Source organism: Piliocolobus tephrosceles, chromosome 20 (assembly GCF_002776525.5).
Source record: "Piliocolobus tephrosceles isolate RC106 chromosome 20, ASM277652v3, whole genome shotgun sequence".
Taxonomy (NCBI): Eukaryota; Metazoa; Chordata; class Mammalia; order Primates; family Cercopithecidae; genus Piliocolobus; species Piliocolobus tephrosceles.
This window is the reverse complement of record NC_045453.1, coordinates 45,363,831-45,391,254: the sequence shown is the minus strand read 5'-3', so window position 1 is coordinate 45,391,254 and position 27,424 is coordinate 45,363,831. Positions and strand designations below refer to the sequence as shown.

At 39.2% G+C, this 27,424-nt stretch overlaps 2 protein-coding genes and 1 long non-coding RNA gene across 3 annotated transcripts in view; 2 read left to right on the top strand and 1 right to left on the bottom strand.

Annotated features, from left to right (window-relative positions):
- LOC111546523 overlaps positions 1-4,162 on the bottom strand; it is a 12,387-nt gene extending 8,225 nt beyond the window's left edge. The window contains exon 1 of the long non-coding RNA XR_002732797.1: positions 4,082-4,162. This is a non-coding gene — a long non-coding RNA (uncharacterized LOC111546523). The remainder of the gene's footprint in view (positions 1-4,081) is intronic.
- Positions 4,163-4,215: 53 nt separating this feature from the next.
- SNRPB2 (small nuclear ribonucleoprotein polypeptide B2) lies at positions 4,216-15,610 on the top strand. Its single transcript, XM_023217817.1, has 7 exons — positions 4,216-4,348; positions 5,957-6,058; positions 6,454-6,626; positions 11,816-11,956; positions 13,056-13,106; positions 14,542-14,630; positions 15,065-15,610. The coding sequence occupies exons 2-7, from the start codon at positions 5,995-5,997 to the stop codon at positions 15,222-15,224; spliced, it is 678 nt and encodes a 225-aa protein (XP_023073585.1). The 5' UTR covers positions 4,216-4,348; positions 5,957-5,994; the 3' UTR covers positions 15,225-15,610.
- Positions 15,611-21,628: 6,018 nt separating this feature from the next.
- Positions 21,629-26,262, top strand: OTOR (otoraplin). The gene is made up of 4 exons (XM_023217816.1): positions 21,629-23,186; positions 23,536-23,675; positions 24,576-24,683; positions 25,783-26,262. The coding sequence occupies exons 1-4, from the start codon at positions 23,072-23,074 to the stop codon at positions 25,804-25,806; spliced, it is 387 nt and encodes a 128-aa protein (XP_023073584.1). The 5' UTR covers positions 21,629-23,071; the 3' UTR covers positions 25,807-26,262.
- The last annotated feature ends 1,162 nt before the right edge of the window (positions 26,263-27,424 follow it).

Here is a 27,424-nt window from a genome sequence, read left to right as displayed (position 1 = left end):
CTTTTTTTTTTTTTTTTTTTTTTTTTCCAGTAGAGATGGGGTTTCACCATGTTGGCCAGGCTAGTCTCAAGCTCCTGACCTCAAGTGAGCCACCCACCTCAGCCTCCCAAAGCTCTAAGACCACAGGCATAAGTCACCACGCCTGGCCTACCAACCATTCATTTTTTTTTTCCTTTTTTTTTTTCGAGATAGAGTCTAGCTCTGTCACCCAGGCTGGAGTGCAGTGGCGTGATCTTGGCTCACTGCAACCTCCGCCTCCTGGGTTCAAGTGATTCTCCTGCCTCAGGACTAGCTGGGATTACACCCACACCCAGCTAATTTTTGTATTTATAGTAGAAACACGGTTTTACCGTGTTGGCCAGGCTGGTCTCGAACTCCTGACCTCGTGATCCACCCGCCTTGGCCTCTCAAAGTGCTGAGATTACAAATCGAGCCACCACGCCTAGCCCCAACCATTCTTAAAAAAGAAATGTTTAGGTTCTTGCTACCCAAAATGCGGTATGGGACCAGCAGCATCAGCATCATCTGGGAGTTTGCTACAAATGCAGCTTCTCAGCACTGGATTAAGATATCTGGGGAATGCCCAGGAAATCAATGATATATCACTTTTGAAATTACAGTCAGGGCCTGGCAGTCTTTTTTTTTTTTTTAAGCTGTTCTTTTTAAAATTTGTATTTCCAAACTGTCCTAAGGCTTAAGACTCAAAAAAATTTACAGTGATTAATTATATGAGAATCAAAACCCACTATATTTAAAAGTTGTGTGTGCATAATATTTCATTTCATGCGGGCGTCTCATGGGACTGAAATCTTAATTTTCTAGTCTCAAAGAGAACGGCAGTTGTATGATGCTACTTTAGCTGGCTTTAGGGGAGGGCAGGTGATACAATACTGAGCACAACCTACACGTTTCACAAAAAGTTCACCAAAAAAGTTCAGGTTTTCCCCACACTTCTTTTGGATTAATGATCAGGTCCTCAAAGAAAAACTACTATTTCCAAACTTTATGGAACGCGCACATTCTCATGACCTATCTGAGATATCACCCATTCTGGGGAGAGGGTATTTTGGTGCATGTGAAAGACACACTATTCTTAACATTAATACAGTAGTACACATCAGAGGCGATAGTCATATTTGGGTTTTTTTCATTCCTAAAAACAGGACTGTATCCACAAAGAATGAAATAGTAAGAAGTAAAATGAAAGAAAATTAATTGCACAAAATTATTTCCTCCCTGAAGTGGGGGAGGGAGAGTGGTGCTTTTTAGGAAGTTTCAGTCAATATTGTCCCAACCTCCCAGGAAAACATAAACCTGATTTGATGCTCAACAATAATGCCTAGATTTGTTTAATGCTTGTTGTGAAAATAATTTCACTCTAGATAAATTTCTTAATGTAATCACCATCTGGGGGAAGAAAGAAGATACAGACGAATTGCCATACATTTTGTGGCTCTATCTAACATAAATAAGACAAAATTTATCCACCAGTTTTATGATGCATTTTCCTTTATACATGGCTCCTCAAAACTACTGCAGCAGGATACCAAAAACATTTAATGAGAAACATAAAACAGGTGCAGATAAGGTAGAAAATATATGTGTATTCGGAGTCACTAAGAGACACCTCAGTTATCATCCTTATAATTTAGACATCTTGGCACAGTTTTATTCCCTACTGTTTGTAGTAATTTTTCTGCTACTCCGAAAATAAGCGAGTTTTATCATCTGCAGATACATGACACTTGGATAGGGTGGTTATGGCACTGCCTTCTTGTTTCTCTCGATTAAAAAAAACCTGTTTCACAGGAAAGTAAATCATGATGCCTAACCCAAATATGAAAGAACAGACTGAGCAGAACTAACAAAACTCATTTGCCCTTCTAGTTTTTAAAAATGTGAGTTTTGGACATCTGATTCTTGATCTGACCCTCAAGAAGTGGATCTGGTTATAAAGTGATGACGTTTTACAGTACATGTGACCATAGTTTAGCTGCTATAATATTCTTAATATAGTTATATAACCAGGCTATGCAAGGTTTCTCACAAAACCAGAAAAGCTACTCGATCCCTATCATTCCCTTCCTGTACTGTTTTCAATTACTGGTTTCTCAGATCATTCAGGAAACCACTAAGAATCATTAACAGGTTATTGGAATGCACAGAGTGACTGCCCAAGGACAGTGCACTGGCTCTTTTTAGAAGAACCTGGAAAAGTGCATGCAGACCATTGCAGCTGAGTTGGCAATGGATGATTTGCTTCTCACAGTGTAATGTACAATAGCTGTAATTTAATTGTTAATAGAACATGATATGCAGTCTGTCTTCAGACCTCTGTGTTTCCTGTGGTATTTTCTTCTAGGTTGGAGTGTCTTTGCATAATCACATCTTATTCTCTTTTAACAGTTATCAACTCTTTGCTAGATCCCCTTATATAATAAAGAGTATAGTTTATTCTCAGTAGTTTAGCCATCCTCATTATCAACAAATAGAACTAACTGTTGAGATGCTCATACTAATATGCAGAACAGCTTGTCCTTTGTTATTTAGAAATTGTTTATATTAAGTTTATATTCTCTTTTAATTTGTTAAAGATATAATTCTTTGACTGAGATAGGAATTTCTCATTTATTTATTTCTTCTCACTTATTTATTTATTTCAGAGATGAGATTTCACTATGTTGCCCAGGATGATTTCAAACTCCTGGCCTCAACCAGTCCTCCTGTTTCAGCCTCCGCAAATGCTGGGATTACAGGTGTGAGCTACTACACTCAGCCATTTCTTGTAGTACTAGATCTATATAATAAAAGGATGTTTTTCTGTGATCCCTTAACATTTTCTACACTCATCTGCATGTTCAAAGCATATTTGTTTACTGTTGCCTAGTTTTCCATGTCATTCATCCATTTATCCAATACATATTAATTATCAGTCACTATTCTCATTACCAAGGGTACTTGAGTGAACAGAGCAGACAAAATCCCCACCCTTAAGAAGCTGCAAGCTCCGCCACCCGGGTTCGCACCATTCTCCTGCCTCGGCCTCCTGGGTAGCTGGGACTACAGACACCCGCCGCCACACCCGGCTAAATTTTTGTATTTTTTAGTAATGTACATCTTGAAAATGAAAAAAAAAAAAAAAGAAGAAGCTTATATTATTTTCAAGTTGTTGTAACTTTAGGTGTTTTTTTAAAAATAAAAATTCCCAGCTGATAAAACCAACTTATTTGACAGCTACCTGCCTCACCAATATAACCAAGTTATAGCCAGAACTCAGAAATAACATTTTTGAGCCTCACCAATATAACCAAGTTATAGCCAGAATTCAGAAATAACATTTTTGAGCATTTATTTTGTGTCTGGTAATGTGCCAACCACTTTACATTTATTTTAGCTCATTTAATGCTTACAACAACTAAAAGGAGATACTATTAGGATCCCTATTTTACAGATGAAAAAAGTGAAGATCAGAGAGATTAGTTAAGCAGAGGGTACAAGATTAGGTTCCACTTGACTCTTAACAACCATTTCATATTCCATGTAATGCTTTACAGACATCTGATGAATGGATGAACGAATGAAAGCATGGGAATTTTTTTGGGAATTCCCATTCAGCTTGGCATAAATACTAACTCGTTAGATTACCCTAGAAAAATCTAGACTTTTTGTGGGAAGAAAAGAGTGGGAAGGGTGGTAGCGAATTATTTTTACGAGATGACTGGGTTCTACTCAGCATGGTTGCCTTATCTGGTGAGAGATGAGAATTGGGCAGACACCAGTTCTGTCTGCCCTGGGCCCTCAAACTGGGTAGCCTCTGAGATTCAAGTTCATCAGCAGAGTGTTGGAGGACAGTTCCTGCAGAGCCCCAGGAATCAGAGGAGACTTGGAGGCAGGAGGAATCGGCTATCCTAAAGGTGATTTTGAACCGGGGCAGCCAGAGCCCAAAGAAGGGCGAAACCAGAACTGCCCCGTACGTAGCATGAGGGGCACAGCCTGTAAAATTACATAGGATTTGTAAAGGCGGAAGGCATTCTTGCGCGGGGTAAAGCTTCGCAAGGTCGTGGTAAGGGAAATGACTCACTCTTCTTCCCTATTCCCTCGCAGCATGGTCCCCACAAACCCCGTCCCTTTCGCCATTTCCATTTCCGGACTCTTCTCCTGCCCGCAGGGCATACGCACGCGCAAAGAGATTACCAGCCCGGGCCGCCAGAGACCCGGAAGCATCGATCTGCTCTGCGCTCGGCTTGTAGACTTGTGGGCGCTCGATTGAGGAGCGTGGCAACGTCACTTCCGGTGCCTGGCTCCGTTTCCTGCTTTTGGTTCTTACGGGAGACGGCGTAGGCCTTAGGTGAGTTCGTGCACGTTTTACCTCGCTGTTTCGGTTTTCCTGGCTCCTCGGCCCTTTTCTCCCCTGTTGCAGCTGGGAGCGGACGAAGCGCGAAGCTGGGGTGGGGACGCGTTTGGCCCGGGTTTGGATCTCGGAGTACCCGGGTAGGCCGGGGGCGAGGAAGAGATGGGAGACTGACTCTGGGGCCGGGCATCGCGTGGCAGCTCCCTTGGACTTCGTTAGGGGGCCTGGGGCGAAGGTGCTTGTGTCTGGAGAGGCGGGAGGCTTGCGCTTAGAAAGTAAAGGATAATGTCCGTCTGCTTGTGCGAGGCGTTGACAGTTCATTGCGCTTTCAGGTGTCTTCCAGCGGTTCCCTTTTGGTGGTGGCGGGTAATTGAGGGTGCCCCTGTAACAATCCAGCCCACGGTCGAACCTCGCATGAAACCCCGCAAGAGCCTCCCCTTTGTCCCCCTACCTTCAGTTTGACCTCTGCCTCAGTCACTTCCCTTTCGTCGTCTCCTTTGTGACCCTTGCCGCTTCTCCAGATTTCGATTTAGGGGGTCCCAAGGCTTGGAGAAGCGTTACGTTTTACCTGTTACCTGCACAAGTGCAGCCCCTGCTTGTAGGCTCTTCCCTTGTCAGTCATCCAATGCTGTTCACGTACAGTGGATGCTCTGTAAATATTTGTGAGATAAAGGAATATGTGGGGCACACGAGGAAATCAAGCAAGTTCACAATTTGCAAGTAAAACCCACGTAAAAAAATGCAATAATGTGGTAGACGAGGAAGAGAAGTGTAGAGGAGAAAGCAAGGGCTGAATTTCCAGGCCTAGTGCTTATTAGCTGTGTGACCTTAGGCACGTTCCTTAACTGGTAATAGCTGTTAATAATAGCTACTCTAAGTGCTTACCGCTGATGCAAAACTGTGCTAGAACTCATTTAGTCTTCTGAGTTCGATTGGGTAGGTTCTGTTACCATTCTCATTTTACTGATGAGGACCTGACAGATTAAGGAACTTCCCTCAGGCAAACAGCTAATAAGAAGCATAAATAGGATTTGAATTCACATCTGGCTGGTACTAGAATCTGAGTTTAAGGGTCATGCCACACTGCTGTCATTGAGCTCCTTTCTTTCAAGTCGGTTAGAGGTAACCTTGGAGTCCAGATAGCTTGGTGATGCTGTATACAAATTAAGTAATAGGTATGGAAGGACTTTGTAAGTGCACCCAAGAAGTAGTTGGCAAACTCCATTAATGTCTAACCTTATGATTTTCACTGGATGTACATTTACTACTATGTCATTTTTCTTCAAATCTGCATTTTAAAATTAGGAGGTGGAAAGAAAATATTACTTGTCATAAGTGAAAAGTAAGTGTGAAAATAAATGTGTTGAATTAAATGGTGTTACTAAAATCTGGCTAGGTATTGGTGCTCCAAGTTTTGAGCATGAGAAACTCTTCTCCTTTTGTATGAAAAGGAGGGCTAGTAGGTGCTGGAGGTACACTAAAGGCTTCAGCCAAACTGACATTTTCTGACAATTGGGATTGAAAGAGAAGTGAAGGGTTAATAATTCTTGTGTTGTGTCCTTATGCCACAGTCCAGTATAATTTACTCCTTCCTTTTTATAACAGAGTTTTTACTGTCTCCTTCTGAAGAATTTAACACAAACATGGATATCAGACCAAATCATACTATTTATATCAACAATATGAATGACAAAATTAAAAAGGAAGGTAAGTGCTTTTTAAAATACTTGTTCACTACTAAAATGTGTTTATTTACTACTGTCTTAAAAATTGTGTTGCCTCAAAACCTCTCACGTCGTCATCTTAGTGCCTGAAATAATGATTTATCCCATTTCCTATAGGGATTTGAAGGCTTTTAAAAAACAAAAATAGGTAGGAATTGACAGTGTGTACAGTCTGTTTCTACTCATAGATATAATGGTTTCATCTGACTTTTAAAATTACATGTAGCCAATGGGAATAGTATATGTTTTTATAAACATTAAATATATATAACTATAAATAAGTGAATGGTGGAGAGGCAACTCAATGCAGTATCATTTTATGAAGACTCTTGTCATTATCTTATTACCAATGACTTGTTTCTTTTCTAATTTGGACAGAATTGAAGAGATCCCTGTATGCCCTGTTTTCTCAGTTCGGTCATGTGGTGGACATTGTGGCTTTAAAGACCATGAAGATGAGGGGGCAGGCCTTTGTCATATTTAAGGAACTGGGCTCATCCACGAACGCTTTGAGACAGTTACAAGGATTTCCATTTTATGGTAAACCAATGGTAAGCCAATTCCATTATTTCACTTTAATCAAGAAATTAATGATATTGATGGTACAGTAGATTTGTAAATATGCTTGAAACTGGCTGTTGCTTTCTGCTTTTAATTACATGTGTTTGGGTTTATGTGTTTTTATAGAAAAACAATAGCAGTAGAGTTTAATTTATGATGGTTAAGATGGCTGAAAACAAAATACATTGAGATGTAGAATATTTTAAAAAATAATGGCAGTCTGGGCAATAGTCTTATCTCAAAAAGTTAGAAATTAGTAATAACCTGGAATACTTGAAAAGAAACCTGTTTGTAAACTTGTAAAACATTACAAAAGTCAAGAGCTAAAGAGGAAATTCAGTCTGAAGTTTTAGAAAATGCTATAGTGAAATACTATATGTCAGAAGCTACACAGTCTAGATGAAACAGTGATCTAAAGAAAAATGATAGGTTTAAACTCATAGGTTTTAGGAATAACAATGGAAATGAAATGGTTATGCATGGAGAGTTTTAAACTCAGGAATGTCATAATGAGATTCACATCTAGCTGCTGGATGAAGGTCGCATTGTGGGAGGGACAGAAAGGAAGTGGGAAACTCAGGAGGCCCTTGATGTAAATCAGAGATGTAGAGGATCAGATAACGGTGACCACACAGTGTGAAGCAAGGGGTTCTCTATGTCTGAGGGAATATACTGTACCTTGGGTGTGGATTCCAAACTGCTTTTGTTCTGTGATTAGAATGTGATGTGAAGGAGTGTTGGACAAAGAGCCAGAGACCAGGGTTTAGAGGAGCTGGGTCTTCATTCTGGTTGTACTATTAACTGGCTCTGTGCGTGTAGTCAGTTTTACCACCTCTGAAGTGTAAACAAATTGATTCTTTGGTCTAATGCAGGCATCAGCAAAAACTGTAAAGAAGTACCTAATACTTTAGGCTTTGTAGGCCATATGTGGTTTCTGTTACCTATTCTTTTATGTGCTTATGTTTTTTAACAACCCTTTAACATTATCAAAAAAAGTTCATGTAGGCCATGCAGGCCATGGGCAGGGTTTGGCTCAGACTGTGGTACAGACCACTGATCTAATCCCTTCATTTTACAGATGAAGAACCAGGCACAGAAAGTTTAATTGTTCATCTAGGTTATAGTAATATAACCAGTGGCAGCATCAGGAGTTGACAACTAATCCAACAGCTAGTATTGTGATTTTTTTTTTTTTTTTTTTTTTCTGTATTACAGGTCAGCAAACTTTCCGTAAAGGACCAGATAGTAAATACGTTACACTTTGCAAGCCAGATAATCTGTGTTGCAACTACTACTCAGCTCTGCTTTTATAGCAGGAAGAGCAGTCACAGATAAGAACAGGCAGTGTTCGCTACAGACAGTAATGTGAGGACTCCTGTTTGTATTTATTTATTTATTTATTTATTATTATTATTATTATTATTATTTGAGACGGAGTCTTGCTCTGCCGCCCAGGCTGGAGTGCAGTGACGTGGTCTCAGTTCACTGCAAGCTCCACCTCTCGGGTTCACGCCAGTCTCCTGCCTCAGCCTTCCAAGTAGCTGGGACTACAGGCGCCTACCACTATGCCTGGCTAATTTTTTGTATTTTTAGTAGAGATGGGGTTTCACTGTGTTAGTCAGGATCAAGGACTGCTGTTTTATACCACGATGTTTAATTCAGGACTGAGCACCTTTTTTTCTGTTACTAGAGCAAATTCTTCTCATTCTCTATCCAGCTCTTCTTTTCCCATCACTTCCCAGCTGACTAGACACCATTTTTGTGGACAGGCCTATCCCAGGAAACTGTGGGACAGTACCTGTGTAATCTAATGTTTAGTAAATTGGTGTTGCCTGAAACCAATGGGTCTCGCGTAGTAGTATGAAGAAACACCATAATTGAGATCTCAGTTGGCAGCAGCATAGGGTCTGGGTTTTAGCTTACATCTAAAATTACTTTAACTTAAACATTTTAACTTGAAAGAAAGTTTCTTCCCATGGAGGGTTTAGAGCTATTTTGCTAAGTGGAGATGACAAGTTTGCATGTGTCTGTTACTCAGATACAGAAAAGGAAATTGTTTGCTGTGTTGGGCACCAGCTTCACCTTGCCAACTAATTATTTTTTAAAATGAGTGGGAAAAGTGTATTAGATTGATTATTGTATTGAAGCATTTTGGGAGGTCCATTCTTTTCCTACAGAAAGGTAACAGATAACTGCCAAATCTCCAGCATCTTAGAAGAGGGGAAATAGAGTTTTTTGGGCTGTCTTGTTTATGTCTTATTGTGGTTTTAGTTGCTCTTCTGTTTTAACTCCAACATACCAGATCAGAAATGAACAAAATTTGCTATAACTTGGAACTCAGAACAGAATTACTCTCTGATTCAAGGGCATTTAATTAATGCCGAAAGTACCTTAGTAAAATAGAACCGTCTTCCTAAGGGCTTCGTCATGAAAACTTTGGCATAAGTAAATCTTGCCCTTCTCTAAGTTGTGGTTAGATTTTTATCTCTAACAGGTATTTAGTCTAGACTAGAGTTTCTCAATCCTGTCACTTTGGACGTTTTGAAATGAATGATTCTTTGTTGCAGGGGGCTGTCTTGTTCATTACAGGTTGTTTAACAGTATCCCTGGCCTCTACCCACAGGGTGCCAGTAGCATAACAATGAGTAATGTCTCCAGCTAGTGCCAGTTGTGCACTGGCAGACAAAATCACCTCTGGTTGAGAACCACTGGTTTAAATGAACCAGCTAAGAGCTATAGCTGAGATCAGGTATTTTCACAGGTGACTCGGTCATAAGGACAGACAAATCAGGTCACCCAAGATCAGTTCAGGTCAGGCACAAGGTTGCAGAGCCAAGGGAGTTGTGAGGGAACCCTTAGGACGAAGTCAGAAGTTAGTCTAACCCTTCACCTTGTCTCCTTTTGGTTAGATGATGATGGCAAGACTAGCAGAGTTGCACGCAGGGATAAGCACACTTAAAGCCACTGTGGTACAGCGGCCCAGACCAGCCAGAAAGAGCCTGGGATTCTGAGTTGTGGGTTTAGGCTTACTCCTTCCCCTCTTGTTTCCCCAGTGTAGTCATCTCTAGCTTAAGTAAAAGAAGAGGAAGAATTGATCTTGGTTTTGACAAATTCTCTGCTTTGTTAATCCACACTACTTTAAAATGTTTCTTGTTCTCTTCAGATCAAGATCAAATTCTTGTTATATGAGGCAATAAAATTTTGTGTACCTATTTTATACAAAGTAATTTGTACAGATGACTACAGAGCAGTAATTTGTAGGATTATTGCATTTTGATCAGAGAGGTAGTAATTCTTTCAGCTCCAGGGAGGAAGAGTTTGCTTGAAATGGAGGTTGGAGATTACAGATAGTCATATGTAGATAGCAGTTTAACTCATGGCAGAAATACTCAGACAGTTCATTGGCTCTGAGTGTAGTTATGTGATAATGCTTCAGGCCAGGGCTTCTCAAAGTGTGGTCCCCATGCCAATAACATTACCACCTTTGTGCTTGTTAAAAGTGCAGAATCCCAGGTTCGCCCAGACCTACTACATCAGAACTTTTACCTGCTTTCCAGGCATTTGGAATGCAAACTATAATTGATGAAATACTATCCTGGACAAGTTTTTGAACCTTTCCCTGTTGTAACAGGTGCCTCTTGGTGCCGGCATGGAAGGCATATGCAAGTGGTCCAGTCACACTGTCTGTGATTTCATTCTTTTGCTTTCTTTTAAAACATTTTAAAATTTGGTAAGTTGTTTCCACTGTTAAAGTCACTTCACGTAAAGGTGATAGATCCAAAGTAAAGTCATTCCCAGTCTTCTGTACTTTAACTGTTGGAAGTAAGGTTCCATATGACACATCCCACAGCTGATTGACACGTTGTAGCTTCTATTGAGAGTCACTGGTAAGGGGAAGGCAACTCTCCAATGCATTTTTTGTTGTTGTTGTTTTTGTTCTTTGTGCATCTGTTTTTTTAAACACACGTGCTTATAGCAGCTTTATTCATAATTGCCAAAAACTATAAACCAAATATCCTTCATTGGATGATGTAAAACAAATTGGTACATCAATACAATGAAATACTACTTGCTGTTAAATGCAGCGGCATAGATGAATCTCAAAGGCATTATGCCAAGTGAAGGAAGGCAGCCTCTGGGTTACGTGATGTATGATCCTATCTGTGTGACATTCTGGAAAGGGCAGCAGGGACAGAGAACAGATGAGTGTTTGGAAGAGGAGGGATGGGGTAACAAAGGGGAAGCATGAGGGGATTTTTAGGTGATAGAACTGCCCTATGTCCTGTTTGTGGTGGTAGATACATTAATCTATACAAGTGTTACAACTCAGAGCAGTACATCCAAAAAGTTACCATGCAAAAAAGTTATATTTAAGGCCCCAAATTTATGATGTTTAGAATTCTGAAAAATGAAAAGAAAATTCAAATAAACTTATTAAAAATGGTTTGAAAGAAATTTTCCATCTAATTTTCTGCCAGAAAAGTTGTTCTGTGGGGGCTCTGCCGCACTAGCTCTAGCGTTCTGTGGCCTGTTCTGTCTGTAAAACAGGATTAGTCTAGAACAGTGATTTTCTTTCTTTTTCCCAAGCTCCCTCAAATTGCATCCCCGGGTGCTCCCTCCGTGACTGTGGGGTGCGGGTAGGTTTGGAGAGAAAAAGGCATTTGGCCTCCACTGGACTCTGGAGCCCAGTTCTATGTCAAGCTGAGCAGTTTTGCTTTTGCTTGTTTTATATGTTGTTTGTTGAAAACCTCTGGATTAGAATAGCTGGTCTTGAGCCGGATTCCCAGGCACCGAGGAGATTTGAACAGTTCTGGATTCCAAAGCCCGCTGGTGGAGCCCACTCATTTGTCCCTTTAACACTTCAATGCAGTTTTCTCTGTTCTTCGATTAAATGGAGAGAAGCCGCGGCACAGATATTTCAAAAAGTCCTATGTTTCTTACACGAAAATGTATGGGTTTTTTAATCTAATAAACACACTTGAATCTAACTTTGTCTAAATTATGAATTATATCCCACAGTTTATTTCCATTTGGCACTCAGTATATTTTGACAGATTTCTTTAAGGATGTGTTTAAAATTAGCTTGTAGTGTATTTGCGTAATGAAATTTGGAATATTAATGACTAGTGTAAACATCCTTCAGCCTGAGAAGTAACCTGTTTTCAAATAATTAAAACAGCGAATACAGTATGCAAAAACAGATTCGGATATAATATCTAAAATGCGTGGAACTTTTGCTGACAAAGAAAAGAAGAAAGAAAAGAAAAAAGCCAAAACTGTGGAACAGACTGCAACAACCGCAAACAAAAAGCCTGGCCAGGTAAGATAGACCAAAAAAGTTCCTGTTTGTCTTGATGTTAAAAACTTGATAGATGCTTGTCTTACAGGTGAAGAATGATCTTAGGCTTGTCTGTATATGTGCATAAATGTGTGTTTAAAAGGTGGTTTTAAGAAGCTAGAATGGTTGACTTCTAAAATTCAGTATTAAGAAACAAAATATAAACCTTAACATATGCAGATTTATATTAAACAATTTTAAATTTGCATGGCATTTAATTCCATCATTCTCTAAAATATGTTAATACCTTTTGGTTTATTTCTCAAGTTTTGCTGCCTATAAATAATACTGTAGTTATTATTTTTAATCATGAGTACTTCACTCAAAGTGTCTTTCTTTGAATAATTCAGTAATACAAAATATAATTTGAAATACCAGATAAAAGTGAAATTAACTGCTGGGCGCCATGGTGGCTCATTGCTATAATCTCAGCACTTTGGGAGGCTGAGGTGGGTGGATCATCTGAGGTCAGGAGTTCAAGACCAGCCTGGCCAACATGGTGAAACCCCGTCTGTACTAAAAATACAAATAATTAGCTGACTGTGGTGGTGGATTCCTGTAATCCCAACTACTCAGGAGGCTGAAGCAGGAGAATCGCTTGAACCCAGGAGGCAGAGGTGGCAGTGAGGCAAGATTACGCCGTTGCACTTCAGCCTGGGCGACAAGAGCAAGACTCCATCTCAAAAAAAAAAAGTGAAATTTACCAAAAAGTAATTACTTCTGGATTGAAAGTGATTAAAAGTCAGTTTTACTAAATGACTTATGTCCAGCTGGTTTTAAAAGTAAGACTAGACCTTGGTTTTCTGTTATGTATTTATTCATAATTTTAAAGCTAAGAGGTTAAATTTTATAATATACTATTTAAAGTTTAGGGCTAGCCTTAACAAAAATAACCGACAAATTAAGAACATGAATGTTTGAGTCAGTGTTAAGATATAAATTCTTAAAGTAAAATTAGATGGAATAAGAAGGATATCTGTTGGAATTAACGTTATTTTTAATGCAGTATTTATAAATATAAATACCTGCTGCCTTTTTGGAGGGATCGGATATTTAAACTCTCCCTATTTCTTTTGCTTAGGGAACTCCAAATTCAGCTAATACCCAAGGAAATACAACACCAAATCCTCAGGTAATTTTTTTTCATTTGTCGTGCTTACCTTGAAATAAGATTGTAAAAATTACAATAGTGGTATACAACAATTTGCATGTCTCCAAAAACAAAATGATTTCATCTACAAGACATAGTGCGTTAAATTATCTCCACTGTAATGTAAAAGCTCACTCCTAAAGAACATTTTAATCCTTTTTAGAGGGAGAAAACAACACCTGACTTTATTTCTTGTTTTCCATAATGAATCAGTGACAGAATCAAAATGATAGACTTTAAACTCTGCGAGGGCTGGGAGCACACATTTTTGTTTTCCCTACAGTACCTAAAGCTTTCCACAGTTGCATGGGTGAGGGTTAACTGGCAGGGTCAGGGGCTCTTTTCCATTCCAGTTGGTTGAAACGCTAGTGTTTTCTGGAGACTCACACACTCTTTGGGCATGTGGTTTTATAGTTACCTTTGCACTTCCTGAACACAAATAAATTTCAGCTTTTTTTTTTTAAGCCTCCTTGTACAAATGTTTTGGAAACTCCGTATTAAATCTCCCCACGATGTACCTCAAAGAGAAAGCCTCAGTAATGTGCTGATGGTTTCATACTTTTGTTTTCAGATGCTGGAGTCTGGCGAGATCCTTAAATCCATAGAATTCTCTGTACCACTGAGGTTTTTCTCCTCTTGTTTTAAGTTACTTGGATTTTTCATCTCCTCAGCATTTATAGTCCAGTTCACAAATGCCAGCACTTAATCCTCTAAGCCTTGAGTTGTTCGCTAATTGTTTTTTACACTTGCTATTTTCTCTTTAATGAAAGCAGCCTGAAGACAGAGCTCTTTTCTTATATACAAGAAAGACCCTTTCTCTGGTGCCCCATAACCTCTGGATGGGATATCAAATGAGTAATATCTAATAAACTGTTTGTTACTGCCTGTTTGTATGTAACTAGATGCTGTGCATATCTCATTTACTTGCCAAAAATAAGTGCATTAAAAGTCCCTAAGCAGTAGTTCTCAGTGGTAATCATTCTAGTTCCGTTTTTGTGTTTTTTTCTTTTTTTGGATTTAATATGCTGGGAAGTAGTAATAGTAAAGAGGAATCAAGTATCTGATATTGAGTTTGGTAACCAGCTATGGAGGGGTGACATTGCTGGCCATCTGTAATTTTGTTAAGATCTTTGATTATGTTATCCAGGTGACAAAATTCTCCAATCACGACTCACCTCCAGATGTGTAAAACATAATTGTTTCATATACTGTTAAACACTTAAGAGATTTGTAATTTTCCAAACCTTTAATGTCTTGACTTGAATGTCTGCCTTGCTTAGTTACTGTAAGGTTTTGATTTATTTCTCCAGTGTCGTTGTTTTTCAGTTTTATTGTTTGATATAGTAAGATTTCACGTGCCTAGCTTACGATGCTGTTTAAACTTACAAGCTAACTTTGCCTTTTTACTTTTTAATAGGTCCCTGATTACCCTCCAAACTATATTTTATTCCTTAATAACTTACCGGAAGAGACTAATGAGATGATGTTATCCATGCTGTTTAATCAGTAAGTTTTTTCATAAATAAGTCTGTTTTCTGAGAGCTTCCTCACAGGACAAGTAGCACTTCCATGGGTTGAAGCCATTGATCACACAGCAGTAATTCCTTACAGGTTCATTGATTTGGTCTGGGATGAATCATGAATTGGAGCCAATTTGCCGATTTAGCAAATAAAGAGCTAAATTTCCTCTAATGTTTGAATTCTTAACTCTAATTGATATAATAACAAAGCTTTGATATAATATAAAATAGAATTAGTTTATTCTTGTAGTTCCTCCATTGGTGTCAATTATATTTTAGGCTCTTCCATCTACTCAGTATTCTTGGTTAGGATATGGTTATTTTTCTTGGACTAGTATTAGGAAGTTGCTTAACAAATTTTAACACAAAGCCAACATTTATGTACTTGCTGTATACGTGAATTGGTTTTTTTCTTTATAGGTTCCCTGGCTTCAAGGAAGTACGTCTGGTACCAGGGAGGCATGACATTGCTTTTGTTGAATTTGAAAATGATGGGCAGGCTGGAGCTGCCAGGGATGCTTTACAGGGATTTAAGATCACACCGTCCCATGCTATGAAGATCACCTATGCCAAGAAATAACATTTGGGACAGTCGTCTTTAAAGGACTTGGTGTTATTTATAGTGTTTGTTTTGATAACATTTGCCTGGGTCATTTTAATAGTTAGAGATTAGGGGGAGTAAAAGTGAAATTTTTGTGAAGGACTTAAATTATCCAGTGTTTCTTTAGCCTTGGTGAACTATGAAATACAAAGACCTTAATTTTGTACAATAAACTTTGTATTCTGTGTATATAATGCTTTCTTTATTGACCCATTGCCCTATCATCAGATGACTGTTCTGGTCTAGAGCACACTTAAGGTTTATAAAATTGTATAATAGGATGATTTTCTAGTGTTATTTTGGTGGAGCTAATGATACAACATCATTGAACCATTTTAATAAAAGTTAAGTAGAATTAGATCACAGAAGTTAGTAGATGACTATTGTATTAATGGTAATAATGATTGTTCTGGGTATTAGAAGAAAATGAGACCTAGGCGGGATCTAAATTTGATCTTTGTATCCTTTTAAGAAAGGAATATATTATTTTGCTGGTAGTAGGGATTCCACAAGTTTTCTTCATTCAGTATTAAATAAAGGCTGTGCTTACTGTTTACTGAGAAAACGGAAAGGGAATGCTGTCTTCAAACTTCATTTAATGCTCTTTCCTTCATGAGGCAGGACTGTTCTGAGGTTAATACCCAACCTCTTTAGTGAAAGACCTCCGGGGTAAAAATTTTACGATCTGTAGTTTTTTTTTTCCCCCTTAAGACAAATAGGCTGATTAATAAAGAGTGCTAAGTTTGCTACTTCTTTGTAATTCTTTTTTTTTTTTTTTTTTGTCTTTTTTTTTTTCCTTTTTGTGGAGAACGGGGTCTCGCTGTATTACCCAGGCAGGTCTCGAACTCCTGGGCTCAAGCTATCCTCCCGCCTCTGCCTCCCTGAGAGCTGGGATTACAGGCGTGAGCCACCACGCCCGGCTTCTTTGTAATTCTTTTTTTTTTTTTTGAGACGGAGTCTCGCTCTGTCGCCCAGGCTGGAGTGCAGTGGCCAGATCTCAGCTCACTGCAAGCTCCGCCTCCCGGGTTCACGCCATTCTCCCGCCTCAGCCTCCTGAGTAGCTGGGACTACAGGCGCCCGCCACCTCGCCCGGCTAGTTTTTTTGTATTTGTAGTAGAGACGGGGTTTCACCGTGTTAGCCAGGATGGTCTCGATCTCCTGACCTCGTGATCCGCCGGTCTCGGCCTCCCAAAGTGCTGGGATTACAGGCTTGAGCCACCGCGCCCGGCCTTTGTAATTCTTAAACACCAATGTTCAAATAATTCCAAAGCCCGTTTTCTTTAGCTTTTGATTTATATTTAAGCCTATCGATTCAGTTCTCTGCTGAATAAACCATGGGTATCTCCAGAAGTGGACAATTTGTTTTTACAAGTATGGTACATACTGATAGTAACAACAACAAAAAAGAAAACAGTACTTTTTTTTGGTATTCCTGTTTTACTACTCCTTGAACAAAACTTTTATCACTTGGAATTTTTATTGTCTACTTATGGAAAGACCACTTTTAGACTTATGTAGACAGATTATCACATCACTCTTATGCATACATAAAGAGGGAAAAAATTTTTCCTATAACTTTGCCACATTTAGTCTGACTCTCCTGAGTAACTTTTTTAACCCAGTTGTCAAGCTCCTGTACTTTTGTAAAATATATTAACAGTGAATTACTAGAAAATGGGCCATGCTTTTGTATATTACAATGATGTCAATTGCTGCTAAATTTTCTAACTGCTCACTCTCGGATACTGTACTTTTCTAAGAACTGAATATAATTCACAGACTGATCCCATGCCCAGGCCTGGCCATGCTTTGAGTGGCTGTATTGGAGCAGAAAGGTCAAGGTGGCTCACCTGGGGTGAGAATGAGGGGGGTGAATAGTAAGAGGGGTTATGTAGGTCTTCTTAAGGATTTGCTTATACTCGGAGTGAAATGGGGAACTATTTTAGAGAATTTTTTAATGTGGTTTAGAATTTACGTACAGTAAAGTTCACCCATGTTAGTGTTCCATTTGATGAGTTTGGGCTATTGTATATAGTCATGTAATAATTTTAAGTACAGAGCATTCCATCACCCCCAAAAGTTCCTTTGTACCCCTTTGCAGTCAGTCTATTTCCCCCTACTCCTGACGCTAGTCAACTACTGATCTGCTTTCTGTGCCAACAGTTTTGCCCTGTCTAGAGTGCTTTGGAAATGTATCCATTGTTGCCTATACCAGCAGTTCCACCAATGAATGGGCATTTGGGTTCTCCAATTTGAGGCTATTAAGAAAGTGGCTATGAACATTTACATACAAGTCTGGGCATATGTTCTGTTAGATTTCAAGCAGAAGAGTAATAAGTTAGTTTGATACAATTTCTGATTTATATAAAAATTGCAGAAATAGTACACAGAATTCTCATAAACACTTCAAATTAATCGTCAATGTTTCTAGGCTTCTGGGCTATTTGAGGTTGTGGTTACGTTGACCTGATTCCTCATTATTCCATGATACTTCAATATGTGTCTTAAGTACAAGACCACCCTCCCGCATAACCACAATATGACCATCAAAACCAGGGACTGTGGCTGGGCGCAATGGCTCATGCCTGTAATGACAGCAGTTTGGGAGGCTGAAGTGGGAGGGTCATGTAAGACCAGCTGGGGCAACAGTGAGACCTTGTCTCTACAAAAAGTAAAAAAATTAGCTCGATGTGGTTGTGTGTGCCTAAAGTCCCAACTACTGGGGAGGCTGAGGCAGGAGGATTGCTTAAGTCCAGGAGGTTGAGGTTACAATTATGTGTGATCATGCCACTATACTCCAGTCTGGGCAACAGAGTGAGACCTTGTCTCAAATAAAACAGGAAATAATCCCATGTTATCATCCAATCCAAGTTTTGTTTATGTTCCAATAATGGCTCAATAATCCAATCCAGGATTGTGTTGCATGTAGTTGTCATGTTTCTTTAGCCTCCTGCTGATTGCTCAGCTTCTCATCTTTCATCATGGGAATTTTATATAGTCTGTCTACCTTTGGATATATCTACACAGTTATGTTAAAAACTATGAATGTATAAGAATGTCTCTGCAGTCTTAACAACGTTGAGTTCATCCTGGCTTTCCCCCTTCCCCTGTGTGTAACTCACTTCTCCACCAGTCCCATTAACTTCAATATATTCTATTCACTTATTTTCCCAAATCTTTCCTGTGCAATCAAACTCTATAAAGTAATCCTTCAATAGGGAGCAGGGGAAAGGAAAAAGGAGTTAGCAATGCTTTAAAGAAGATTTGATCAAACTAAGATCTTTTGACCTTCCCTATCTCACCCATCTTTGGGAATGTGAGTTTTGAGGAATGATTGAAGGGAGTAGATGTTATTTAATATAGTGGTTCTTAACTTTGGCTGCATATTAGAATCATCTGGTACCCATTTTCAAATGCCTATGCTCAATCTACACCCCAGATCAATTAGTCTCCAGGGATGAAGCCTAGTCATCAATATTTTTATAACCCCACCCCACAGGGTGATTCCATTGTCACCCAAGGTTAAGAACTAACAAAGCAGGTTTCTACTTTCATGAAGTAGGGTATAATAGATCATTGGCTCAAATGATGTTTTTCAAAAGCAGTATATTGATAAATAGAGGATAATGTTAGATCTGGAAATGGTTGTGATGCAGGGCAGGCAGGCCTGAAGCTTGGGGCTTAGCCCAGGAGGGTTCTTGGCTTCACCCAGGAAAGAATTCAAGGGTGAGCTGGTGTTGTTAAACAACAGTCTTTGGGTAAACAGTACTGCCTCTTGCAGAGCAGGGCTAATTCATACACAGTGTGCCCAGAGTTGGCAAAGTATTGGCTCTTGGCAACTGCATTTACACCTAGTTAAACTCACTTTTAGTTACATGCAAATTAAGGGGAGGCTCAATACAAATTGAGGGGCAGATTATTTAGAACTTTCTAGGAAAGGGGTGGTAACTTCTGGGTCATTGCCATGGAAAGCGGCAGTAACTTCCAGGTTGTTGCCGTGGCATTTGTAACTGTCATGGCACTATGGGAGTGGGTTATGCTAATGAACGATGAAGACAGCTGAGGATCGCTTTCCTTGACATCTCCTTGTCCCTGCTGGTTTCTTCACTTTATGCTGCCTGGGCCAGATCCTGTTCTGGTCAGCAGGGTTGTGACCAGAAAACAAGTTCTGCTGGTCTCCTACTTCAGTTGCAGGAGACTCAAAACTCCATTTTAAACTTTAAGCCTTATAGTATCTTCTGTTTGAGTATTTAACAGGCATTTGTTTTCCCTTGAAAATATATCCAGCCAAGACCTCATGAAGAATGTGAGCTAAAATTACAGTATTTTACTTGCCTGGGAATAGTACTTCTCCAACGTTAATGTGCATACAAGTGACTTGAGTATCTTGTTAAAATGTAGATTTAAGATTGTGTCTCGGAGGTGAGGTCTGAGAAACTTCATTTCTATAAAGTGATGTCAGAGTTACTGCTCTGGGGACCATGTTTTGGTGGCAAGTTGCAAGACCTCAGAATTTCTACCCTGATGATTTATTAAATGACTCTTAGAGGTGTTATCAATCTCTTTTTAAAGCCAGGGACTTTGCTCAGGGGAAAAATACATGCATACATACACACACACACACACACACACACACACACCCCTATGCATACAATTTCAGAGCAATTGTGCATTCATTCAGTGAATACCTATTTAATGCACGCCAAGTATCTTTTCCAGGTGCTAATGACAGAGTGAGGAACAAGATAGCAAAGATCCCTGCCTTGTGGAGCTTTCATTATAGTGTTGGAAGACAAACCACCACCAAGTAAATAAAGCAGGCATGTCAGCTATGATATGTGCCTTAGGACAGTGTACTGCAGCCACGTGATACAGGGATTGGGTGGAGGAATGTTTGAAGTGGCTCTTTTAAATTGTTGTGTCTATGGAGGCATCTTGGCCAGGGACCTGAATGCTAGTATCTGAGGAAAAGCATCCTAGGCAGTAAGTTCAGAGTGCCTGAAGCAGAAATGAGTTCAGTGTTTTCAAAAGACAGAGAGAACTGGTATGGGAGGAACAGAGCGAGTAGAGGAGAGAGCAAGAGGTGAAATCCCAGAGGTAGAGGCGCCTGATCCTACAGGAGCTTCTAGGCCATGACAAGGAGGTTGCCTGCACTTCACCGAGTCCATGCTTAGATCCTAAAGGAACCATGGCCTCCATTTAAGAACTCCAGACAGAGAATCTAATTTAGGAACTGAAGGGGAAAAATGTCATTTAGGGATTAAATGTTTGGAGAATACATCTGACAATCTAGAGGAACAAGTATGCAAACTGGGGCCAGAACCCTTACTGAACCCCCAGTGGCCCCAGTGTCTTGGGCATAACTGCCAGACACAGCTACTTGCTGAATTATTGCAAGTTCAATTATTGCAAGCTCCTATTTGCATGCAATTTTACCAAGAAGCCTCTAACTTCCGTCTGGTCTCTGCCACTTTAGAATGCCCGAACATCACAAGCTTTCGCAGGCTGCACTCAGAAGGCTTGGTTAAATCATTACTTTATTTCTTCACCTTCAAATGTCCAATAATGGCTTCACATTAGCATTAGCCTGATTTTCTAAGTTGTGATAGTTTGAATGTCACATTTTGCTTTTTGTTTTTAATCATTTTATTTTGCTTTGGAGGGTCTCTATATGCTCCCCAATGGGGAGTTTTTGCAGTCCCCATTTCTTCAAGTGCCTCTTAAATGACAATTGTCTTTTAACTCTCCTATGCTGAGGGCTGGTTTGAGACTGGAACAGTCCATAAAACAGCTGCACGATCAGGATTAAGAAGATTTAATCAATGCTTTAGTTTTCCTAGAAATTTAGACCTTTAGATTGACTATAGGGGAAAAGTCGCAGAGGCATTCTGCTTTCAAAAATAACTTCGAATTCAATCTTCCCTTGATGTGAAACAGGAAATAAATGATTTATTCTAATTTGTCAATTCTAAGTTGACAGTGATGAACTGAAACAGCACCGAACCATGATCCCTCTGGTAACCTTTAGATAGGATGGTTCAAAAAGACCACTCTAGGACAGGTGCGGTGGCTCATGCCTATAATCCCAGCATTTTGGGAGGCTGAGGAGGGCGGATCACTTGAGGTCAGGAGTTTGAGACCAGGCTGGCCAACATGGTGAAACCCTGCCCCTACTAAGAATACAAAAATTAGCTGGGCATGATGGTACATACCTGCCATCCCAGCTACTCGGGAGGCTGAGGCAGGAGAATTGCTTGAACCCTGGAGGCAGAGGGTGCAGTGAGCCGAGATCATGCCAGCGCACTCCATCCTGGGAGACAGAACAAGACTCTATCTCAAAAAAAAAAAAAAAAAAGCAACGAAAAACAAAAAGACCACTCTGGCATTTGCTGTGCCTCAGTTTCCTTGTCTATAATGAAGGTATTGAATAAAACGAACTTTCCAATCAGGGCCAGCTATATAAAAGATCCTCCCCTGAGAGTCACACACACATACACACACAGCCACACATACCCACACCCATACCCACACCAAAACTCTTACATACACACACAGACACACCCAAACAAAGCAATAAAACTATCACACACACACACACATACACCCAAGACAAAAAAAGTTTTTATTATATTTTGCTTTACCAATTTATCCCTTGGAAAATTGTTTTGCACCAAGTTATTTAGTAAGTTAAGTTCTTGTCCCTCATTTTATGAGGTTACGAGTTTGGGGTTGGGGGAGAAGCCACTGCTCTGAAGTCACATCATCAATCAAGGTGGAGAAGGCATCCTGACAGGGATCTCTAGTCTAGAAGCAATGGGTAACAACAGGGGAAGGGCCACATTATGGGAGAGATGCCAGCCTCAAACACCCTATAAAAAGCAGTAACTTACTGTCTCTCTCTTCTAATAGAAAGCAACGCTTGGGGCCAAAATCTTTTAAAAAATGTACTGCTATATCTTGAGTGCCCAGAGCAATACCTGGCACAGTAAGTGCTCAGTAAGTATTTGCTGAATAGATGGAGCTAGGTACTGGTCCACTTTGGTGCCTCTAGGAGTGCTCCTCTAGCCGTGGGAAACATGCTCACAAGTAGGAAGTTGGGGGTAACATAAACTTATATTTTCACTCTCTTCTCTTTGACCTGTCACCCTTTAGCATTTGAGACTGAATTGCAAAAGTCTTAGAGAGAACAGGTAGGGGAAAGATTGGCCCATTTTTCCCAACCCACCCATCTCTTTCCCCACTGGTAGGGTCTGAATGTGGCATCAACTAGTATGTTAGAATTCATCTTTGGCCTGGGACAGACATGCCTTCTAAGAATCCTACCATGAAAGATTTATAAACATAAGAATCCTTAATTTATCTATTATGTAAATCCAGATTTATTAACTGAATTTGTTTAAATCAAAATTATTTGTGCTATAGATCTCACATTGTCAACAGCTCTTACAGCTGGTATGTTTTTGCTCATAAGCTGAAAGAAAATTAGGAGTGAGTTAAAACTAAAAATGGTTTGAAATTCTCATAGTCCTCTCAGCAAAGCCCTGCTGATTGATACAATAAACCCCTGCTAAAGCGGCATTAACAATAGTGGACCATTTTGGATATTATCTGTGTGTAGAAAGACACAGAGTTTGACTCTGTTTGGAAAATCAGATGCTAAATAGCTCCTGAAACCGGGTAGCTTGCTATGAAAACAGAGGGGTGGTAGGCCCTTCTAATTGGCCAGAGTATTTACCCAGAGGTCTGGCTTTCACATAAAAGGCAGGAACCACTGGAGTCAGTCCCCGCTTCCACTAAGAGTTCGAGTTAAAACAGAAAAAAGGAAGATGGCAAGAATATTGTTACTTTTCCTCCCGGGTCTTGTGGCTGTATGTGCTGTGCATGGAATATTTATGGACCGTCTAGCTTCTAAGAAGCTCTGTGCAGATGATGAGTGTGTCTGTAAGGATTTTTTTATGCTTTTCATTATCTTTCTATTACATAATTGAAAATATATCCACTAATAGCATAAAATTGAATTGTACTTTGAAGTGAGTCTTCTCCAATGTGTATGTTATCAACTTTGCTTCTTCTGGTCTGCATTTTGGTGTCTTACTATGGAGAATTCACTTGGCTGAGTTTTGTTGCAGCTTTAATATCTTGGCTGTCTGCTTTCTCTTGGAAAGACACCAGCTGTAAACTGGAAATTATCAGTCACTCTGATTTCCTAGTTTTTCTAATATACACTGCCTTTTACTGTTATAAAATTCAGGAGCCTAAAATGTAATCGTTTATTTATTTTTTCTTCCAGATACTATTTCTCTGGCTAGAGCTCAAGAAGATTATAATGCCCCGGACTGTAGATTCATTAATGTTAAAAAAGGGCAGCAGATCTATGTGTACTCAAAGCTGGTAAAAGAAAACGAAGCTGGAGAATTTTGGGCTGGCAGTGTAAGATGAGATAATTTAAAATGAACACCTGTTGATACATATTGCTCTTAAGTTTTCCTTGATTACCTACCTTCAACCTGTTTTAATGCTGAATACTAGTTGTTAAGAACCATGTAGCGATTGTAGATGGAAATGCAAAAATTCAGGTATAGTTGCTATTATTGCACTTTAAAGAAAGAAAGATCAATTTCATAACAAAACCAAATGTAGGTTAATGTGATATTTTGGCAAAAAAGAGTCAAATACATGGGGGCTTGTACATCCCAAAGAATTTGAATCTTATCTGAAAACGTCTGAGATTTGCCAAGTAGAAGGCATGTGTGTTGGCAGTGAGTCTAAGTATCAATATTCTTTCAGGAAACGTTGCACCCTCATTAATTCCAAAGAATCAGCATTTTTCAGTTAAAATATACAGGGGTGGTCCCTGGGGAGGGATGAAGCAGGGTTGATTTTCTGTCCTCATCTGCAACCGTAAAGGTGAGTTCTAAATTAATGAAGGATTAAATTTAAATCCATTTAAGTCTGTTCATTTGAATTGTTGAAAACTGAGAAATTTGCATCATTTAAAATAAGCGTCTACAGTACTTTAAAAAATGTACTGTCTTTATATATTTATGGGTTCAAAAAAGATATCAGGCAACTCACAAGACTGCATAAAATAAAGTCATGTTAAAGTAGTGAAATTAGGCTGGGCCACTAAAGAGTAGATGCACAATTCCTGCGGGTTAACTTAGTGCTCCAAGTAAACTTCGGATTTTCCGCAGAGCCCCCTGGACCCCAGGGTGAAAGGGAGGTATTGGCAGCTATGATTTTCACCATCAGCAAAGAGGATGCCTGCGGGTTTCTCAGAAGACACTCAGCATCAGCTTTTTCCTGATTGCTATTCTTCTGGGCACCTAGGTTTATGGCGATGGCCAGGACGAGATGGGAGTCGTGGGTTATTTCCCCAGCAACTTGGTCAAGGAGCAGCGTGTGTACCAGGAAGCTACCAAGGAAGTTCCCACCACGGTAAGCATCTCAAAAGTGACTAGACAAGGACTCAGATCTTGGGGCAACGTAGACTTGTGTCAAAAATGCATCATGCAACCTACAAGATGTATAGAACAAAGACCCCAGCTTTCAATGGCGACTTTTCTGAGATAGTGAGGTTTGGGGGACTATTTATAACTATTGTCAACGTTGAAAGATGAGTAAACTTTCTGTGTACCACCCCCTTTTGTTTTATTTCAGTTTACTATTTTTTTGTCTCAACTTTTTTCTTTATTTTTTCAGCTTCATTGGGTTATAATTGACAGATAAAAATTATATACATTTAATGCATACATTATGTTTTGATATACCTTGTGAAATGATCATCACAATCAATCTAGTTAACAGATACATCACCTCACATAGTTACCTTTGTGTGTGTGTGTGTGTGTGTGTGTGTGTGTGTGTGTGTGAAAACATTAAGATCTACCCTTTCAGCAAATTTCAAGTATACAATACAGTACCTCTTTTGTGTTAGATGCAAGTTATCTTGCAAAGCAGTCTATGTAACAAAGAAAGAAAACAAAGTCAGTACTAACTGACTCTTACTGACAGTTTTCACTAAAGATAGGCTGAGAAAAAAATTATCACATGTTTTTGATCAAATCAAAATATTCTACAACAATCTTTGAATGTCCTATTTTTGTGGTAAATAGATTCTATTTATGTATAAAATAAAATTATACTCTTCCTAATGCCCTGGGGTCCTGTAAACTCAGGACAGAAATAAAAGATGCTTTCTGAGCTACTTTGCAAGATGCTTGTTTTGAAGTGATTCTCCTGGAGCTAATTGCTGTGCTTCAAACACAGCCCATCCTACACAAATGGGACTCAGTTGTCATCACTTCTTAGCATTAAGCTGTAATCTGTCAGATAACCGTAAATTAAAGGTTCATTTGAAGACCTTCATTGTAAGCAGTTTTTGACTTAAAGTGGTAATTATTTCATATTTTTTTGAGATCAACCTGTACTTACTTGAAATTCAAATTTCTCTGATTAGAAATGATTTTAAATACAGAATCTACATCTGTTTTTTAGCCTAGCCTATTCAGTTCATTTTTGTTTTTGTTTTTTCCAGGATATTGACTTCTTCTGCGAGTAATGCATTGGTTAAAACTACAAATAGAAAGAAAACACCAAAAATAAAGAAAAGAGCAAAAGTGACCAAAAAATGGATGTCTGTAATTTCTGACTGACAGTTTAAGAATCTGTTACCTTACAGAAGAGCGAGGGCTTAGGGGTTGGAGGTGGCAGATAAAAGAGAATTTTCAACTCAAATCTTGTTTCCTGCTGGCCTGGTGAAATGTTGAGCTCAAATGGATAAATTGAGACCAGAAAATTATTTTTTCAACCTAGAGAATCTCCTCTTACAGGGGGATGCATATAAAAGATCATGTATGTGTAGTTATTTCTAAGTAGTGATTCTTCCCAGCTCTTTGATTTCCCGTATTTAAAATAGGTGGGTCATAGGTGGGTCATGTTCCCTTTAGACATGACGTTTTCTAGTCATTTGTCTTTCTAGTCAATTGGATTATTAATAAAGGGGCTGTTTTGTCAAGCAGTATTCTACTATTTTTGTTACCTTTAATATTTGATGCCTTTTAGAGGTAAAGCTGTTGAGGGGGAAGAAGAGTTTTTGGACCCATAGATGTTTGGATGATGTCTCTAATTTGTCATTTAGAAAAATCTCAAAAGTGATTTCAGTTTAATAACTTGCCTTCTAAATGATCAATTTACTTCTCCCCCAATTTTAAAGAAGTATGTGTATATTTAACAGGGGAAGGTAGTTTATCGAAATATTTTTAATGGAATAGTTTTCCCTTAGTATGTATCCTTGCTGGATATTATTCAAGCTTCAAGTCATCAAAAGACCCAGCAAAAAAAAAAAAAAAAAAAAAAAAAAAAAAAAAAAAACAGTCTGTAGGTTATTTTCTCTACTTCTATTCCAACTTTGAATTTCCTCTTCCTGTGCAAATTCCTCTAGTCAAGTGTGATATATCAAGAAATCTGAGGAGGATGCAGGTTTTGTGGTCCTGATGGGCCCACAAGTTTTTCTATATTTAACTGGAAATATGCTTTGATTTTGTGTTATTAATATAATTCTTTTGATGTAGTCATGATTTTTTTCTTTGTTTGCATATAATTAAAATGCCTGTACTCTACTTAATGTCAAAATTTCTGAGTTTTTTCTTAAACATTTTTCACCTTAGAGAATAAAAGTGTGGGGGACTTGGGAATGAAGCTTGTTTTTCAGTTCCCTGTGATCTGGACATCCCCTAAGCATGAAGAAAAGAGCAGAAGAGGACATTTAGGGTTAGCCACAGACTTGGCCCAGGGTCATTTTTTAGCTCTGTCAACTGTGATTTTGGGTGAATATCTTTTTACCAAATTCTTGTCTAGGTCAGTCAAATAAAGTGGTACCAAAATGCAAAACACAATAAAACAAAATACCAATGTTTATTTGTTTCTATTACTTTATTCCAAAGAGGTTTCAAGTAGCATCTAGGGCTCTCGACACAATTTTAGAGTAAGAGGCATTTATCCTATTTCTGCTTCTATCTGCCTCTCGCTTCCTGGCCTTTCCATTCCTGAAACACCAAGAATCCCTGAGATGCCCAGCACCCCCATTGCTCCCACCTGGCCTTAGATAGGCAGCTTCACTCCCCATGCGTGGGGCTTCCAGGCAGAACTCCCTCCTTAACTCAGTCAGCTCCAACCCA

Coding starts and splice junctions, on each gene's coding strand:
- SNRPB2 (XM_023217817.1), top strand. CDS start 5,995: ATGGATATCAGACCAAATCATACTATTTATATCAACAATATGAATGAC. Junction 6,627..11,815: donor CATTTTATGGTAAACCAATG/GTAAGCCAATTC, acceptor TAATTAAAACAG/CGAATACAGTATGCAAAAAC. Junction 13,107..14,541: donor ATACAACACCAAATCCTCAG/GTAATTTTTTTT, acceptor ACTTTTTAATAG/GTCCCTGATTACCCTCCAAA.
- OTOR (XM_023217816.1), top strand. CDS start 23,072: ATGGCAAGAATATTGTTACTTTTCCTCCCGGGTCTTGTGGCTGTATGT. Junction 23,187..23,535: donor TGCAGATGATGAGTGTGTCT/GTAAGGATTTTT, acceptor TTTTTCTTCCAG/ATACTATTTCTCTGGCTAGA. Junction 23,676..24,575: donor GAGAATTTTGGGCTGGCAGT/GTAAGATGAGAT, acceptor CTGGGCACCTAG/GTTTATGGCGATGGCCAGGA.